Source organism: Crassostrea angulata, chromosome 10 (assembly GCF_025612915.1).
Source record: "Crassostrea angulata isolate pt1a10 chromosome 10, ASM2561291v2, whole genome shotgun sequence".
Taxonomy (NCBI): Eukaryota; Metazoa; Mollusca; class Bivalvia; order Ostreida; family Ostreidae; genus Magallana; species Magallana angulata.
In genome coordinates this window covers 37571534-37590767 of record NC_069120.1, presented here as the reverse complement: position 1 = coordinate 37590767, position 19234 = coordinate 37571534, and the positions used below count along the sequence as shown (strand labels likewise).

At 31.6% G+C, this 19234-nt stretch overlaps 1 protein-coding gene across 1 annotated transcript; it reads left to right on the top strand.

Annotated features, from left to right (window-relative positions):
• The first annotated feature begins 91 nt into the window (after positions 1–91).
• On the top strand, positions 92–18213 carry LOC128165959 (protocadherin Fat 3-like). Its single transcript, XM_052830889.1, has 11 exons — positions 92–184; positions 460–588; positions 831–1013; positions 1222–1350; positions 1499–1681; positions 7171–7299; positions 7495–7674; positions 14142–14270; positions 16234–16434; positions 16658–16869; positions 17089–18213. Exons 1-11 carry the CDS (start codon positions 92–94, stop codon positions 17135–17137), a joined length of 1617 nt encoding a protein of 538 aa, XP_052686849.1. The 3' UTR covers positions 17138–18213.
• Positions 18214–19234: the final 1021 nt, after the last annotated feature.

Below are 19234 nucleotides of genomic sequence, written 5' to 3'. Positions count from 1 at the left end.
TACAACAAAAATAAAATGTTTTTAAAACGTTCTTAAAATGTTTTTATGAAAACGTTCTTGGAAATCAACCTTACAACCAGAATAAAATGTTATGAAAACGTTTTGTGCTACCTGGGATGTGCCTGTTAATACCGTTGTAGAAAATCGTATTTCTGCCACCAGAACTCCAGCACCTCATAGTCCCGTAAGCCAAACATTAGTGTTTCTGTTGTCAAAAAGAAAATTGAAAATTTAAAAATAAGATTTATTTGAAAAGAAACTGCAGGCACTGTATTGGTTCTCTCATCTCTCATAAGCACTTTCAGGATCAGCATTACAACATCAAGATGTTTATGCATTTTGATTCTTCAATGTACAACAACAGAAATATAATATATACATATGAAGATTATGTTCTAATAATGTATTTGAAATGTTTTGGTCTTAATGTTACATTATGAGTGCTTTTTCCCTTCAAAGGATACATTGGTCTATGAGATCATTGGTGAATATCCAGCTCAGAGCTTCTTTGGCGTCGATCGTCTCACAGGACAAATCAGTGTTATTCAGGATCTCCGCTTGGATGGATTGAAGACCACTCAATACAAGGTAATTCATGCTTGTGAATTCAACAAGTCTTGTTGAAGTCAGAAGTGAAAATCTTTATAACTCTTTTTCGAAACTCATCATTAAGAAATAAAAAAAATATTGTTTTTTATCATCTATAGTTTCTTAAATGTGCTGTCATAGATTGAAAACCAAGAATACAGTACCTTAGATAATAATAATGTGCTGTGGATTGAGATATTGAATAACTGTTATGTCCTGCAATGTTGTGAATATATTTTTAGATTCTAATATTGACCTATGGAACAGATAAGCCAGACCTTAGAAGTACAGCTACAGTGACAATAGATGTGCAGAGAAACTTGAATGGTCCCAGATTCTTTCCACAGTCTGACTCTATCGAGCTTCCCGAAACAACAAGTACAGACTTCTGGTCCATGCCACAAAATGTTACTGATCAAGACAGTGTCAGTACCATTAAGACCTAAGATTTAATTTACCACTTGTAATCTGTGATTTTTACCCCCCCAAAAAATTTGTATAAATATTGAACGAATGGATAATTTTTCTGTGGTTGGAAATAGTAGTGTAGATGCACTCTTTGACAGCCAAATTACTAAATGAAACGTGCATACATTAATTTTGTTATCTATTTATCATTCTTTTTTTTCCTAGTCCAAGATCACTTGCTCCATCATTGGAGATACCAAATCTGTTGAGTACTTCCAAGTTGATCCCAATACCTGTGTTCTCTCCCTGAAAAAGTCTCTTAAAGATGACCCAGACCTTACTACAACTTACAATGTAAGTTGAGGTTTTTTATGTGGAAAAGAATTTAATTCTCCCAACTTAAAAAAACTTTTCGCCACTGAGAATGGGAATTCATATATGTTACTTTATTGTTTCATTCATTGATAATACATTTTTTTAAAATCTGAAATTGTCCTTCTAGGTTTTGATTGAGGCTGTAGATAATGAACAATCTCCACTAACCAACAAAAAGACCATAACAATCACTGTTTTCAGGGATGCCAGCCCACCAAGTTTCCAGAATCTTCCAGCTACAATTACCATTAGTGAGACCAGGACAGTTGGTGATTCAGTTTATGCTGCATCAGCAACAGAAAATTGGAGGGTTAGTTGCTAAAGATTACATTCTAATTAACGTTGATAAATATATTAGGATTATATAGACTGCTCCTATAACATTTGAAAATATGTATTTTATAGGTCAGATATTGCTATTTGATTTCGTCCTTCCTCTGCATCGTCTGTCGTGCGTCTTGTGTTTATATTTGAAAGTTGTTAAAGTTCTTCCCAGAAGCAATTAATGTTAAAAAGATTAAACACCGCTCTTTTTATATCCTCCCTTTGAGTATCATTTAGCTTTTTCGCTCACCTGAGCTTCTCAAAATCTACTCGACCAATTTCTACCAAACTTGGCACAAATCACCTTTAGGCAAAGGGAATTCAAAGGTTTGAAAACTAAGGGCTACGTCCTTTTTTCAAGGGGAGGTAAATAGAAGTTATTGAACATTATTGAGAAAAATTCAAAATTTTTTCAAAAATCTTTTAATCAAGAATTTCAAAGGTGTGAAAACTAAGGACCACACCCTTTTACAAGGGGAAATAATTAGAAGTTATTGAAATTTTTTGAGAAATTTATAAAACGTTTTGAGCTTTTTCTCAAGAGCCATTAGACCTGGAAAGCTGTTTTACATAAGAATATATAGAGTAAATCTTAAAAAATCTTCTACTCGGAAACTAATCATTCAGGAAAGTTAAAACTTGTGTGGAAGCATCCTCAGGTAGTGTAGATTCAAAGTTGTAAAAATCATTACCCCCGAGCCGGCAGCCCGTGGGTAGGGTGGAGATACATGGGGGTTCGAATTTTTACATAGGAATGTATGGAGTAAATCTTTAAAAATCCTCTTCTCAGAAACTAATCAGTCAGTAAAGCTAAAACTTGTTTGGAAGCATCCTAAGGTAGTGTAGATTCAAAGTTGTGAAAATTATGATCCCCGGGGGTAGGATGCGGTCACAATATGCGGGGGGTTAAAGTTGTACTTGTATAAACAATTGTAAAGGATATATTTGAGAACTGCAATACTAAACATGTGATATGACTATTAATATCATCCTGTTAGAAAGGGAATAATTATAATAAACATAAGAATAACCAGGGGGGAATTTACTTTAATTTATACAGGATCTACATTTATTATTGTACATTGTCCAGTTTGTATTATTACTCAATTACGCTGATTTTATTATATCTATTGTTTCTCAGGTGAGCAATATGGCCCATGGGCCTCTTCTATCTTTTGGGACATTGATATCTCGTCATGTTAAATTTGAAACAGTTCAGGTCCCGGGGCTGGGATCCTAAAGGGATATTGTCAGTGGTTGTTAATTATAAAGACTGTGAAAACAACATTGCCATGTCTGTACAGCTTTATCTAAAATCACTGTTTAGTATCATTATAACTATCGTTAGTCAACTTACTTTCAATGTGTTTATTTTACATTTGTTTAATATTTTGTCTATGTTTTAGGCAATCCTGTAACTATGATCATAAAGGATAATAAAATTACTTCCTTCAATTTTCTTCACGCGCACCATCAATGTACATCAATATGTTCACATTTGTTGGTACAAAGTCAAAGGTACAGTATAAATTCTAAAGATGCGAAAAAAAAGTTGAAATATTCAAGGAGGGCTATCCGATTAACAAATCTTAAGTAAAAGTAAACAAAATTGAGTTTATAAAGTACTAGTATTAAAGTGAACATAAATTTAAAAAGTATTGGCCCTTCTCAAAATCTAGGATCTAAGTATTTTTTTTCTAATAAATAAAAACGCATTACATTTAGGTACAAAATGCATTTTATCTGCTGTATGATTACATGTACTAACACAAGGTAAAGCGTCTTTCATGAGAAGAAATGCCCAACTAGCAACAGTTTCTTCTGAAATTTGACGGTGATTTGACGTTTGAAAAGTAAACACTTTTCGAAATTTTTATGACATATCACTTATGTACTTTTATCACTTCATCAAATGATTTTCTTACTCAAATTAAAATTTGGCACAGCATTACCACCCTCCATATTTAGAATACCACTTAGAACAAGGTCAATATACACATATACTCAGTACCTTTTTTAAATCCTTACATTGTAAAATAAGGATTGCTTTTTACCCAGTAGATAATGAGATAGTGTTGCTTAGTAGAAGAGTGCATGATTGAGATTTTCACAGCACAGCTTTATAAAATCCCTTGCACGTACGTGACCCCGTATATTACTTTACTGTCAGCTAAAGATTTAAACCGGAATTGGCGAGTAGAACACATCGATTGAATCTATGCAAAAGAAAAGAGTGCAGAAAGTTTTAATGTATTTAAGTTATTATAACATCAAAAATACGCAAATTAAATCCTCTATAATCAGAAATTTATTTCAGACAATAAACACTGTTATTGGTTAAAATATTCTTGCCCGGGTTTAGTAGTTGGATCGATTTGTCGATTTGTGGAATGAGATACGGAACTTAAGGCAAATAATAATTGACCGTTTAGTTCGCGGATGAGTTTCTTAAGCATTAAAGGGATTGACGGTTGAATCGTACATCTCTTCAACCACAGCAAAGTTCACAACTCATTCTGCTATTTTATTATTTAATCACATCAATACTAACCAAACTTCATGATTGAGCTTTGCATCTGAATAGGGTAAACACGGCTGTCTAATATATCAACAGTGTAACGGATAGAAAACCCGTGGGTTCTGACGATGGAGTGATCAATAAACCAAACAATATACAAACATACAGATTGAAGAACCACGTTATATGACCTTGTTCATGTTATCCGGCTTAGTGGGAATGTCTATGTAACTGTTTTACATGTTTTGAAATGTTTGTATTTAATAATAAAGAGTCACATTTTAAACTAATGTAAAATTAATTCCTTCAAAGGTGTCTTAGTGTTAATCATCATAAACTTACCTGATCTTTCTACAGTTGATGAATATCTCACACCAATATAATCCTATGAAATAATGCATGGCTGTTGCATGTATGTTGAAAATAGAATTTACCTTGTGGCAGTAAATAAAAAAAGTTTTTATCTCAATTCCATGTTTATGAAAATTGAAATTCTTAATTATATCGTTGTTTTTAAATCTGATTTTGAATTCCCTTTTTAACAAAAACAACAGCAAATCAGGAACAGTCTACCTCAGAGTATACCTTGAATCATTCACTGTCGTCCTCTCTTTTGCAGTTGGAATTCTGAGTATGTATAGTATTTAATTAGAAAAGGTTGTCGTCAAATTCTGTGGATAATGCTCAAGTTTAAACAGAAAGTAGTATGTAGTGAACCTACGAAGTACTTATCAAATATGCATGAATCGCAGCCAGAAAATTGTGGCATATAAGCTTGCCTAAAACCAATCAAACTTGCGACCATGACGAACCTTGTTATTATTATAGGACGGGAAATCATTGTATTGTTAAAAGAAATATTTCTAAAGTCAGGCGCCTTTGTTTGTTTACTTATCTATATACAAATGCAAACTTTGTTCAATTATTCGGCAATTTTAGAGCGACAGTCAAAGCACTCGCACCACTACATACCGAAGCAGCGGAATTTTGTATAAGTTTCGGAGTTTTCATAAATCTTGTAAATCAGATATCGAGTTGTGGACTTTCTGTGGATCACATTGTTATACAAATCTAACGATTTAAATAATCTAGCTAAATGAATATGATGTTTTTGGTATTTCTGCTAGGTGTTTTTTTCTCTTTTGGGTCTTATTTTACATAAAATATCATTGTGCCAATTTTCTGCAATTATAAAGGAGTGTCCCGGTCGGGATGAAGTAAATATTTCAGACAAAATATGAGGTAGAAGGCTGTCTTCAAATAACATTATTTAGTTGATAAATATTGATTCACATCTGTGAACTATAATTTACATTTGTTAACTATAGTTAAAGCAATATAAGCTGCAATTTTCATGCTGAAATTTTGTTTAACGAAAATATTATTTACTACAAAAATGACTGAAAATAGCGTGTTTTTTTAAATTTCTGTTAGCCCTATTTTTTTTTATTTTAGGAAAAAGCCATTAAGAAGCTTATTTGAAGTAAAATATAATTATTGTCGTCCTGTACAAAAATTGACATGCTATATATTATTTAGAAGAGAAATCTTTCTTTTGACAAAAATTAATGATATATTTTTATTATAAAAGTTCAAGTTACATGCAGACTTATCCTACAAGCAAGTTTTTGCAGCAAAATAAAATTATAAAAAAAATACAGCTCATATTGCTTTAAGAGTGGTTAATCATAGTTTCACAATCTTGAAACTATAATTATCAGATAAATTATGTTTTGTAATCGCAAATGGTTTTATTCAGTTTAAATTATAGTTTTTCACTTCTAAAACATAGATGACTGCGTTTAGTGTTGTTTACAGATGTGGAATATAGATTAACGGCGTTAAATAAGTTTTCACATATGATAAACTTGGTTTATCGACTGTTAACTATACCTGTAGTTAACGAACGCTTAACTATAGTTAAAAATAGTTTATTGTTAACTATAGTTTACGAACTGCAAACTATAGTAAACGATTCATTTACTATAACTAACGATCCGTTAACTATAGTTTTCATCTGCAAAACCATATTTAACGGTTGTAAAGTTTATCTGTCTGTGATTAACGTTAACTATAGATTTTTGTGATAAATGTAGATTCACATCTCTAAAATAATTTACATTCGTTTAGTTTAATTAAGAGTTGTTAATCATAGTTTCACAATCGAGAAACTATATTTATAAGATAAACTATGTTTTGTAATTTAAATTGGCTGTTTTCAGTGTTAATAATCGTTTTATTATAGGGTGGGGTGGGGTGTGTGTTAAATTCTTGCAGTGTAATTTATAAATAAAAAGTAAGAAAAGAACCTTCGGGTCAAAATCCAATCAGCCAGAAAAACTCTTACTTGCATGGATATATCTTGAGGAAGCTTGAATTCAAGCAAGTTTAAATCATTATCCCGGAGGTCGGGTGGAGATAGAAATTAGAGTTTGAATTTTTTACATAGGACTTTATAGTGAATTTTTAAAAAATCTTCTCAAAAACTTATAGGCCAGAAAATGCCGAGGGGTAGTTTGAGGCCACAAATAGTGGAGGTGTCAAAATTTAACAGAAAAACACATAAGAATACATGTAATGTATTAAAAAACTTTAAAAAACATTTGCATAGAAAGCTGTTACTCTAATGAAAGGAACAGATAGGGTTGATTCAAGTTCATGGGGGGGGGGGGTGTGTCAAATTTACATGAGAATTTTATTTCAATTTATCTCAAAGACTCAAACGTTATTATACGTATGATACATTGTTTTCTTAATTTTTTGACATATTTTCGATTCACAATCAGTTTGGTTAAGATCTTGAGAACTGTAGTGTTCAATATGAATTTGAAGGATCTATTCTACTACGTTGTCAAGATATATAATATATAAGCTTATATTTTTATGGCTATTATGCTCAGTTGAGCGATGTGGCCCATAGGCCTCTTGTTTAAGAAATTTGTCTTACTCTTTTTCAGGGCAAAATTCAATATGAAATTGTTGGCGTTTATCCAGCTCCTTCATTTTTTGATGTTGATAAATATTCTGGAGTTATCCGAATTATCCGAGACCTCAAAGAAGACCGAATTGCAACAGAAATATACACTGTAAACCACATTTAAAAAATATTTATTTTAGAATATACGTGTACATACTATTAGTTCAGTACTGCGGAAAACAAAAAAATGTTTCAAGCATAATAATAACACGAGAATTTATTTCATTATTAAGAAAATTATACTGAAAATAATGTTTTGAAAATGCATAAAATATTTATGTAAGACTGTTTAATTATATTTCAGTTATTAATTGCTGTGTATGACACAAAAAATCACAATAGCAAAGCAACATCAGAAGTAATAATCAACGTCAAGCGCAAGCCAGCAACCTTTGAATTTTCTCAGACAATTTATGTTGTGCAGTTACCGGAAATCACACCTGTGGGCAGCAGAATTTTACAAGTCTTTCCAGCAAACGCAAGTGTAAGTTAGAGAAGTATAATAGGGTTGTCCAAAAAGTTGCGTAAAGTGTGTTTGGGAGGGGGATTCGAGATAGTGTTCGATTAATGTTATAGAAAAAGAGAAAGGAAAACAAATTCTGAATAATCAAAGTAACTAAAGTACTCACGAGATTTTTTTTTATTTATTAGTGAATAATTTCTGGTTTAAGGAATGAGTATTCCCATAATGTACAAATAATGTGACTCAAAGCTTAGGATTATACGCATCCAAAGTATTACAATGAAGAATTCAGTTGTTTACTCAGGGTTTGAGTTCTCAAATTCGGATTGTTGTAAAGTTCAATGTCATGAGTAAAATTTGTTCTAAACACTACAAGTATTTATGAAATGCATTATTACATACATACCAATCGATATTTTTACTATATTATGCAATTAGGCTAAAAAAGGTTGGATTTTAGCCAGAAAAGAGAAGATTTGGACTAAAATTTTCAGATAGTGATTTTCACTGAAATATTGTTGGTAGTAGTGTAGTATTCAAAGTTGGGATTTTATTTGTCAACATAATTTTTCATATTTTCTGTTGGCTTTATTTCACTATTTTGTTTAGATAATTGAATGGCACACACTACAAAAATATTGAAAAATGTTTAAGAACGATAAAAGAGACAATATATCAAAATTTTGATCATAAACCTCATATAAGTTTTCTACCTGCAGAGTAATGTCAATATACCTAGTTAGATGATATAAATGTTTTAGTAATTTCATCTTTCACTTTTTTGTGAAAGTGAATCAAAATGGTAGGAATTTTAAAACTGATTGAGGAAATTCGGACTGGAATATTTATAAAAATTGTAAAAGAAAACTAAATGCTTTGTGTCTGTTTAGTGTCACTGACATACATTAACTGTATTTCATATTTAAAATAGTTTAGCAATATGTATTATTTTCACAACTACGAAAATCTCAACTCAAAGTGTAATTTTTTTTAGGAATTTTCAAAAAAAATATTCAAAGGCTATTATCAGGAATATATAGAGAAAATCTTTAAAAATATTCTGGGAAAGTTTTCGGTCCAAAATTCAGTACTTAGTGTGAAAGCACAGGTTATGCAGATTTAAGTTTGATGAAACAATGATTCCCTAGAGAAAAGTGGGGCCACGAAATGGGGGGGGGGGGGGTATATAAGAATAGAGAAAAATCTTCTTACAGGTACAACAACAAAAGGGGCTTGGTATTTACAAAAAAAAAAGAGGTGGATAAAAATTGGCAGATTTTCAATTTTTTTAGCAAGATCTACTGTTCTTAGTTGTCAAGATATTTTGATACTGTTATGCTAATTTGATCAGAATTAAGACAATTGTTGCTCAGGTGAGCGATGTAGCCCCTGGGCCTCTTGTTTAAAAACCAACGATATTCATATGCGATTTTTGTTCGTATGCGAAAAAACCGGTAGTAACTCAATTTTGTTTGAATTTTTTCACACATTTTTTTCTTACATGAATAGGATTCGGTTTTTCTTACATGATATTTTGTGTATAAAAATGTAATTACGTCATCAAACTTGACCATGCATGGCGCATCAGTAATCAAAATATTTCCCTATGGTGGATAATTGATTTATTACACGTTTAAAGATTAAATTCAATTTTCAACAAACAAATAACAGTGGTTTTGTAGATAAAGGTTTAATAGAGTGTTCGCCAGTCACGATTTTATATTAAGATCGGATAGTATGCCAGCGGCGCTTTCGTAATCAATGACAGCAAACGATTTTTTTACCTCACCTGAGCAGAAAGCTCAAGTGAGCTCTTCTGATCACATTTTGTCTGTTGTCCGTCTGCCCGTCCGTTTGTCCGTAAACTTTTCACATTTTCAACATCTTCTCCAGAACCGCTGGACTAATTTCAACCAAACTTGGCACAATGCATTCTTAGGCAAAGGGAATTCAACGTTGTAAAAATTAAGGACCACACCATTTCACAAGGGGGGATAATTAGGAAATATTAAACATTTTTGAGAAATCTTTAAAAATCTTCTCCTCAAGAACCATTTGACTAGAAAATCTGACACCTTTGAGGAAGCATCCTTAGGTAGTGTAGATTCAAAGCTGTGAAAATCATGACTCCCAGTGGTAGGGCGGGCCCACAATGGGAGGGGGGTCGAAGTTTACAAAGGAATAAATAGAAAAAATCTTTGAAAATCTTCTAAGAAACCAACCAGCCAGGAAATCTGAAACTTATGAGAAGACATACTTAAGTAGTGTAGATTCAAAGTTGTGAAAATCATGATTCCCGGGGATAGGGTGGGGCCCACAATGGAGGGGGGTGTTTGGAAGTTTTACGTTGGAATATTTATGTAGAAAATCTTTAAAAAATCTTCTCAAAAATCAATCAGCCAGAGACATTTTGCCAGGAAAGCTGAAACTTATGTGGAAGCATCTTCAGGTAGTGTACATTTAAAATTGTGAAAATCATGACTCCCGGGGAAAGGATGGTACCACAATGGGGGGCGAATCTTTACAGAGTAGTATATAGTGAACAGTCTGTTAAAATCTTCTTCTCAGAAACTAATCAAACAGGATAGCCGATACTTGTGTGGAAGCATTGTCAGGTTGTGTAAATTCAGGTTTGTTAATATCATGATCCCCGGGGGTAAGATGTGGTCACAACGGGGGGGGGGGGGGGGAGGACAAATGTTTATGTAGGAATGTATAAAGAAAAATCTTTACATCTTCTAAAAAATCGTTTGCCTTGAAAAGCTGTAACTTTGTTGAAAGCAACTTCAGATAGTGTGGATTCAAATTCGTTAAAATCAAAATCTTGAGGTGTAGGGTGGGGCCACATTGGGGATCTAGTTGTACAAAGGAAATCATTTTAATCATTCACAAAAACTGAAATGTTATCATGTATGGTTTTACTTATATGCAAGCATTTTGACAGATCTGTAAAATTGTTTTGACTTAAGCTCATGGACGATTCCGAGACCTCACAAGAGGTTCAGAGTGTAATGTAGGTTTATATCCCGTTTATAAGCAATTGTTTAAGAACTTTTTGAGAACGGCAAGGCTGAACATGTGATTCGACTAGAAAATCATCTGGGACAGGATGATAAACACAAGAATATCCGGGGAGATTTATTTATACAAGATCTACATGTAATACATACATTGTCCACATTTTTTTTATTATTACTCCATTAAGCTGATTTTATCATGCCTATTGTTGCTCAGGTGAGCGATGTTGGGGAACCAACTTATAGAACTTGATAAATTGTTTGTACCATATAAAAAAATTGAATATTTTTAATGTATTCATAAATAGATTTCCTTGCAAAATGTTTCTATGTACAATACATCGAATTTATCGATTATTTTCAAGTATTATATTTTGGCAGCCGTGATGATTTAACATGATTTGTGATTAGGTCCAAACATTGCTATGCTTCCGTTTTGTCAAAATAACTGAACAGGAGGGTTGATCAAAATTAACTCTCAAAAATGTTTTGCATTTACATATATGACACCATTGAAAACAATGAAGGAGAACCTACCCCACCCATCTGTACCACAGTACCATAATATATGGATTAAACTTGAAAACAAGTTTTTAAAAGGTTTAGTTAGCTGCATTGCAATAATAAATTTGTATTACAAGATTATAAAATATTAAAATTTTTTGTTTATATTTGTTTTATTATGCTTATCAGATATCTGGTTAAAGATCGCATGGTTTTAGCATACATTTCCAGTAATTTTCTCAAATCGTGTCCATCTTGCCCAACTTGTGCTTGCACGTATGAATGTCTAGTGTTCAAAAATACGTTGGAACTAGTATTTCACATCTTTAAACTGTTTCGTCAGTTTGTAGGAAAGGTGACACTAAATGTATTTTTTAAACACTTCTCTTTTATTTGTGATATAAAACTTTAGTTTTTCAGTATAATATAAACATATAAATTCATTTTAGCTCCCCTGAATTGAAGGTTCAAGTAAACTTTTTGATCATCTCTTGATCGTCGTCCGTCCGTCTGTCCATCCGTCTGTCTTTAAACGTTCACATTTTTTACTTTTTCTCTAGAACCACGTGGCCAAATTAACCAAAATTAGTACAAAGCATCCTTATGGGAAGGGGATTCTAAGGGTGAAACTCTTTTTAAAAGGGAGATTAATGCGAACCAGTTAAAAAAAGGGTGTGTATCATATAAACAACTTTTTTCTAAGAACCACTGCAGCAGAAATGCAAATATTTACACCAAATTAAAGCTTGTATATATATAGTGAAGAGTTTAAATTGTTAAAATTGTGACCCCTCGATCAATACTGGGGCTCCAAGAGGGAGTCAAAGTTAAACATAGAAATATAAAAGGAAAATATCTAAAATCTTATATAAGGATTACGTTTACTCAGGGGCGAAAAAAATCCACTAATAGGAACGAAAAACTACTTATTGTTCATTGTAGCCCCACTATTGTGGTGCTATTTTCACTTTGAAATAACTAAGTCAATGACCTACTTTTTCTGCTAGTGACCTCTAAAGGTTTTTAAAAAAAATTGTCAAAATTTGTCAATATTGTCCACCATTTTCAAAGTTTTCTTTATTTTTTAATTATTAAAAATAATAAATCAATTTGTAGGTTGGGAAAAGATAAAATATGAATAGCTTTACTAATTTTATATTTGAATGAATCGTTTTAAGCTCATATTTTAAGTTTAATTTTGTCAAAATTTCCTCTATCAATTTTCAAAATTGTACCTATTTTAGATCGAGTTTTACAAAAAAACTGACTAATAGGAGCTCCAAAGGATTGATTGCTTAAAACTGTTTTTATTGTCTGTATTATTTTGTCATTTACATTATATAAGGTCAATGATCAAAATTTCGAGATATTTTATCTTGAATCGATTTTATGTATTTTAAAGATATTTCCAATCGCGTGCCAGCCAGTGATATAAATTTATATACGAGTAAATACAACCATAAAATATTTAAAATGATATGAAAAAACACATAAAACCTTAACTTTTGCAATTACACTGCAACAGAAAGTTTTTAAGAGAAAACAAGAAAATGAAAAAATGCGAATTTCTTCTGTTTCAATTTTAATCTACCTTTGTCGGAGCATATCTTCCTCAACTAAACAAATAATGGATATTAATATCGATATTTGTTAATAACGTTGTTGTTTTGTGTGTTTAAAACAACTTTGGACTTCAGATATTGAACTTTGTAAAAATATTTTTCAAATCTCAAACCCTGAGTAAACGTAATCCTTAAGAACTACAGCAGTTAAATTTGTGAGATTACTATTTAAGCATCTTAAAATAATGAAGATTCTAAATTGTTAAAATCATGACCCCCGCACTAATGCTGGGGCCTCAAGAGGGGATCAAAGTTAAACATAGAAATATATAGAGAAAATGTTTAAAATCTTCTTTTCAAGAACTACAATGCTAAAATTTATGAGGTTACTATGCAAGCATCTTCAAATAATGTTAATTCTAAATGGCTGCCATCGTGACTCCCGGACCAATACTGTGGTCCTAAGAGGGGTTTAAATTTTAACGTTGAAATATAAAGGAAAATTGTTTAATAAATCCTCTTCTCAAAAAATACAATGCTACAATTTGTGATATTACTATTCAAGCATCCTAAAATAAAGTAGATTCTATATTGTTAAAATCACAGGGGATCGACTTTCGGATAGTGGAGTTCTGTGTTATTTAATCCCGAAGACAAAAACGATTAAAATTGGTAATTTTGTGTGTATTTCTGTCTATCGCAAAAAATTAAGATTTTAAATTGTTAAAATCATGATCCCAGACCAATACTTGGGCTCCAAGAGGGATTCAAAGTATTACATAGAAATTTAAAGGGAAAATATTTTTTTTAAACTGATATAAAATAATTCAACAAACTGTTGTTCAAGTGAGCGATGTGACCCGTGGGCCTTCTGTTCCAATCAGAAACAAAAAGAACAGACTCCAATACAAACTTTTTAAAGTCATTATTGATCTTTTTTTTTCTTGGATAAACCCATCTTTCATGTGTACAGTGTTTTGTCTAGCATACCCTCAAATGCGAAAAAAGAAACTATCTGAAAAAAGCAAGTTTACGCCAGTTTTGTTTTTCTAATTTTAGGTAATAAAAACACAATGGAAATCTAAATTAAGTTATAAACTGTGTACATATAGGAGCATGTAAGCCATAATCATGTACAATCCTTATTCTTAGTAAAAATGCAAAATAGTCACAACAGAAACAGGATCTCATTACAAACGCTTTCGGCATTCCTGTATCATTAGGCAGTGATGTTCAAATTGTACATGATAATTATTTATATAATTTGTATAATTTATTAGTTATGTCAACAAATTTTGCACAACATGTTTTGAAAGACTAAACAATTTTTATCATTGTCTCAAATTTTCCACAAACAATTAAACATTTCTACGCTCATTTCTTTTTATTCTTTCTATTTCTAAAGGATAGTGCAATCTATGCCATTGAAACCTCATTTCCTTTGTCTGGAGTTAACATCTTTAATATGGATGCATTTAATGGGATCATTACTACAAGGATGTCCCTTCACAGTGGAACAAATTACTTTTATCAAGTAATAATTTGATTTTAGTTATGACGCGCTATTTGATTTGATGTAAAAAAAAAAAACAACAACCGTGAATGTTACTTACGTTACAAGAAGACGACCGTCAAAAACGTACTCATGTGCTTGACTTTACATTTGAATTATGTACATTTAAGTATCCTTCTTAAAGATGAAATGGCTTTATTTTCTGCACTAAATAACAAAAACAAATGAATGAATTATAAGGAATGAGGTAAATAGCTACCGAATGTATATTATTCAATATAAACTGACCCCTCCCCGTCACCAACATTTTCAAATCACACAAATTGAGGTCAATATTGATTTCACACTTTAGGCTGAGTATTGACTTGAGAAAAGTTGGTGACATGAGGGTTGATGTTTAAAAAGTGACAATTTCGTGGTTTTCAAAGCAGTGACTTCCTATGGAACACAGTTTATACTCTTATTAACTTATTTACCTATTAAATTCATTTCCTAAATATACATTTATCATATAAACTGATGAATAAAGATATGCCCTCACTAGATTAATTGCTTACACTGTTGGTATTTTAATTCTGTCCGTGAACTATAATCGAATCAACCCTGAAGTAATTATTGTGAAATTAATTAAAAGCCTAACTTTTCGTTTTCGATAAACTATCCCAAACTGAGAATAAAATGGCGGATCAAAGTTTTTACCCAAATATATCCTTGCAATGAAATAATATTGAATAATTGTGCAAAGAGTAAATATATTTAGCGGAATTATTTTAGACTTTAAATAGAATTTAAGATTTGTAAAAATAAAATGAGCCGATTTGTTTCTTGATTGCGCAATTTAAGTTTTGATGGAAAGAACTTTCCAGAACGGAGTAATCAGGACCGCAAGCTGACTATTTAACATCATGGAGGAAAGTGAAGGGCAAGTTCATCATGCATCCGGCACATACTTTAGATCTGACAAATTAAGTTTAAGATATTCACATAAATAAGCGTTTTTAGATTGAATACATGTACAATTTTTATACCACTGATTGTTTATTAATGAATTTGTGAACAAGAAACATATTGTGTTGACCACTCTACGGTACATATGAAATACATCCTATATTCCTATATGAATAAATGATGTACGTATAAAGAAGATGTTGCGTTAGAAGGAAGGGAGAGGTCAACCACCTCCCAACAGTTTTTGTTTCAAAAACATGCTTTTATATGGAATTAACATATAGAAAACTTATTTTGACAGTATAAAAAATTAAAGTGAAATTTGACATAAAGAATGAAATTTAAAAAAGAGATACGACGCACTATTTACTCCCCGTTTTAAAATAAAAATCTTTGGGCATGTAATGCGGTTGACATTTAATAAAATAGATAGTGTAAAAAATAAAAATATTTTTAATTACAGGAACAAACTGCATGCTAAATACACAGTTAAAAACCCAAAAGTTTGTAATTTTCTCTGTCAGGTACAACAAAAGAAATTTATGCAACATAAATAATCAAAGTCAGTTTAAATTTTCATTCCAGGCCGCTCTTCTTAATATCATGCATGATTGCTTTATGATTTTAATTTTTGAATTATAGGTTAAGAAAAACAATTAAGAAAAAAATCAGACATGGTAAATAGCAAAAATGTATACAGAAACTACAAAGCCCATTTAGAATGTGTAAAGTGTTATTTTTCACCCCATGCGCAGGAAATTATTTATAAAAATGGTAAATAACATGATAAGGCAGAAGTTTTGATATAAAAAATTTTCCTTTTTCTTACAGGGAATTTAATCTGATTTTAAATATGATACAAAGTATGTAGAATATGATAGCACCCTTTTAAACGTTTAAACACAATGAAATTGAGCGGGCAAAAGCAGGAACAAACTTAAGGTTTGATTTGTAATTACATAACATGATATGTAGTATGATAATGTAACTGAATTGAATGGATAACAGAGATGTTTGTTTAAACATTTGATTTAAGCTGGAAGTAAAAGCAACGGACAAATCCAACCCTCTCCGCACTGGTGTAACCACTGTATTTGTTATCGTGGAGGATTTCTGTTGTCTATCCAACAACAGGACGTGTGAACTGAACAGCAATGCACCAATCTTCAGCGCACCACTGTATTTTGTTAACGTGATGGAAGGGGACTATTCGACAAATAATCTACCGCTTATAGAGGTTTATTTGTGAATTCAAATTAATGATTACATGATTTTTTAAGTCCTATTCTTAATTTTTTCTCTGCTTTTGATAAGACATACATGTAACTAGATTATGTAAATTTTCTTTCCTCTTTACACAGCCAGAATGAAAGGAATTTGTGTATTTCAAATCCCTTTGAATATAAAGTGTATCTTTCTCTGCACTTAAAAGAAATTAATTGCCTTTTATCTTGTTTAAGGTATCAGCAAGTGATAATGATTTTGGACCTGATGGTAACCTTGTGTTTGAAATACAAAGTGTGTCAAATAATGGGGATGGAAAATTTCAAATTCAACAGAAGCCGTCAGAAAAGAAAGCAACTCTTATTTGCATCGGTAAAATCTCAAGAGACTTGACCTATGTAATTGTGGTTCGTGTCTCTGATCAAGCAATCCACGTTTCTAGAAAAAGGTGAGTCGGTTGGTAACGTAAATCTTTTTTTAGCAAATTTAGCATCATTTATTCTCATAAATGGGTAAAAATAACGCGTGGAGACCCCCCTAAATAACTAAAATTAGTATGTACATGTTAAAGAATTTTCGAAGAGATTTTAAATTTTTTTTGCTTTATTACCAAATGATAATTTTACATAATCACTTAGCTACACATACATTATTTTTTTATTTGTAGAAGTTCCTCTGTTCCTGTAGAGATTAAAGTAGTACCATTTAGAAAATAACGAACACGTTCCAGTCTTGTAAACTTTCATGTACCAATTTTTTTAATTTTATGGGTAATGAAATATGTGTAAAAATTGACAATTTCGACAGTTCTGGGTGATATCTTTCAGTTGAAATTAATATAAGATTGCCTTTTAATAGAAATCCCGCGCAAACATGGAAAATAACACTTAGCCATAATAATTAATTATGTCACTTCCTGAAGCAACGTCCTCGTTTTATGCGTATATCGTTTATCTCTATATATTTCATATATACAGTAGAGTTGTGGAACACAATCTGTTCTAAGTTCACAAATTCATATTTAAGGCTAGCTGGGTCAGTGTCAGTGGTTTAATATTGTAATTTCAACAGGCGCGAGCGCGCATATTAACTGGTAATTTTAAAACAAAGTTGCCAATACAAAGTATCTGCCCGATGCATGATAAACTTGCCTTACATTATCCGCCATAACATTATAGTTAGTCAACCCGCGGTTTTGTGTACCCCGTTTTGAAAATTTCTTTTTATCAACCTAAAATCGCGTACTCAAGAAACGAATTGGCTCAATTTGATTTTTCAAATTTTGTTTAATCCTAATTTCTATGTATACTAAAAAAAATTACCGATGAATATATCTACCCGTTGCGTAATCATTCAATTTTTTTTTAATTGCAAGTATACAATGTGATACAAACTTTAACAGACTTGGATCTAGGGTTAGGGTTAGAAGCGTTTAAAGCGTGTCCACCACCCTCCTCTCATTTTCGATATTTCGGGCCAGTGTAAAGAAAATTAAAGTAGGTTTTTAAGATAACAAAATTATTTCTCTCTATTAACAATTTGATTATTTTGTTTTACTTTTTACCGATGACTAAATTGATACTGGTTTCCACAAGAAGTTTTTATTAACATACTTGTATTAAGATTAAGAAGTACAATTACAATTTAGTATATATCCAAAAAAGTTCGAAGATTTTTTTTATCTCCTGTGCAGATTAATTGAAAGTTAAGAGATGACATTTTTAATCTGTATGAAAATGTTTATATTGTATATATGTTCAAAACTTATCCAATATACCTAATGAATAAACTGAGAGATATTGATTAGGACTAAATACTTTATTATGGTTTGGCGATACTGGCCGCAGTGACTTAAGGCTACCAATGGGCTGCCTCATAACAAAAAAAAAAACTACAATACGTGACTGCCAATCAATAGACTCATTGTGGGTAAGCGCAAATGCACAAACGTCACACAATATAATATTCTGTACAATAGGTAAGCGAAAATGCACAGATATACAAACGACAAAGTTATACACAAGGTTTGAGCTGGTGGGTAAACGGAAATGCACAAGTTTCAAAGTTCTTAACACATTAAAATTGTCAAAGTTATTGTGCAGCAAGTATGTGCGCGAATGCACAAGCATGAATAAACAGTATTTGAAACACATTATCAGCATTATAAACACAGTATACGGAATTGAAACTGTACACTGTAAAAGTCGGTTATAGCGAATTCCTAGGGACCAATGTATATACTTCGTTATATCCGTTATTCGTTATATGTGTATAACGAATTCGTAATAATGAATTCCTTAAAAGTATATTTTCTTTCACCAGACTATAATCTTTGCTAATTGAGGCTTAAAACAAAAATCCATTACTAAAATACCTTTAATAATCGGATTGTGAATTGAAAAATTTATTTGAATATACATTCATTCAAACAAGTATCTTAAATTGTAGTGCAAACTTTTTAATTTTTACAGAAATTCGTTATAAAAGTGTTAAATTTTTGTTATTCCTCAGATTTATGGGACTCAAAATCAGTCCGTGTTCGTACTAAACGAATTTTACTGTACTATGATAATTTGAATGATTGCGCTATTCAATTGGAGTATGGTTGCAACTATTGCGTCACTTGCAAGGGTCATGAACGTTTGTTTATGACACTACAACCGCCGCCAATGGAGTGCACAACTTTCCAAAAGTACATTGGTAACGGCAGCAGGACCGTAACTCTAATGGTACCACGAGCCAGTAGTAGTTAATTGTGATGTGGTTGGGCCGGAAGGCCAACACCGCCACAGTTTAGTTATTCTTGCAATGCA

Bases quoted from the DNA above. Each gene is read 5' to 3' on its own strand.
- LOC128165959 (XM_052830889.1), top strand. From the start codon at position 92: ATGAAAACGTTTTGTGCTACCTGGGATGTGCCTGTTAATACCGTTGTA. The intron at 1,014-1,221 runs GTCAGTACCATT...TTTTTTTCCTAG, and splicing joins ATGTTACTGATCAAGACAGT to TCCAAGATCACTTGCTCCAT. The intron at 16,870-17,088 runs GTGAGTCGGTTG...TTTTATTTGTAG, and splicing joins ATCCACGTTTCTAGAAAAAG to AAGTTCCTCTGTTCCTGTAG.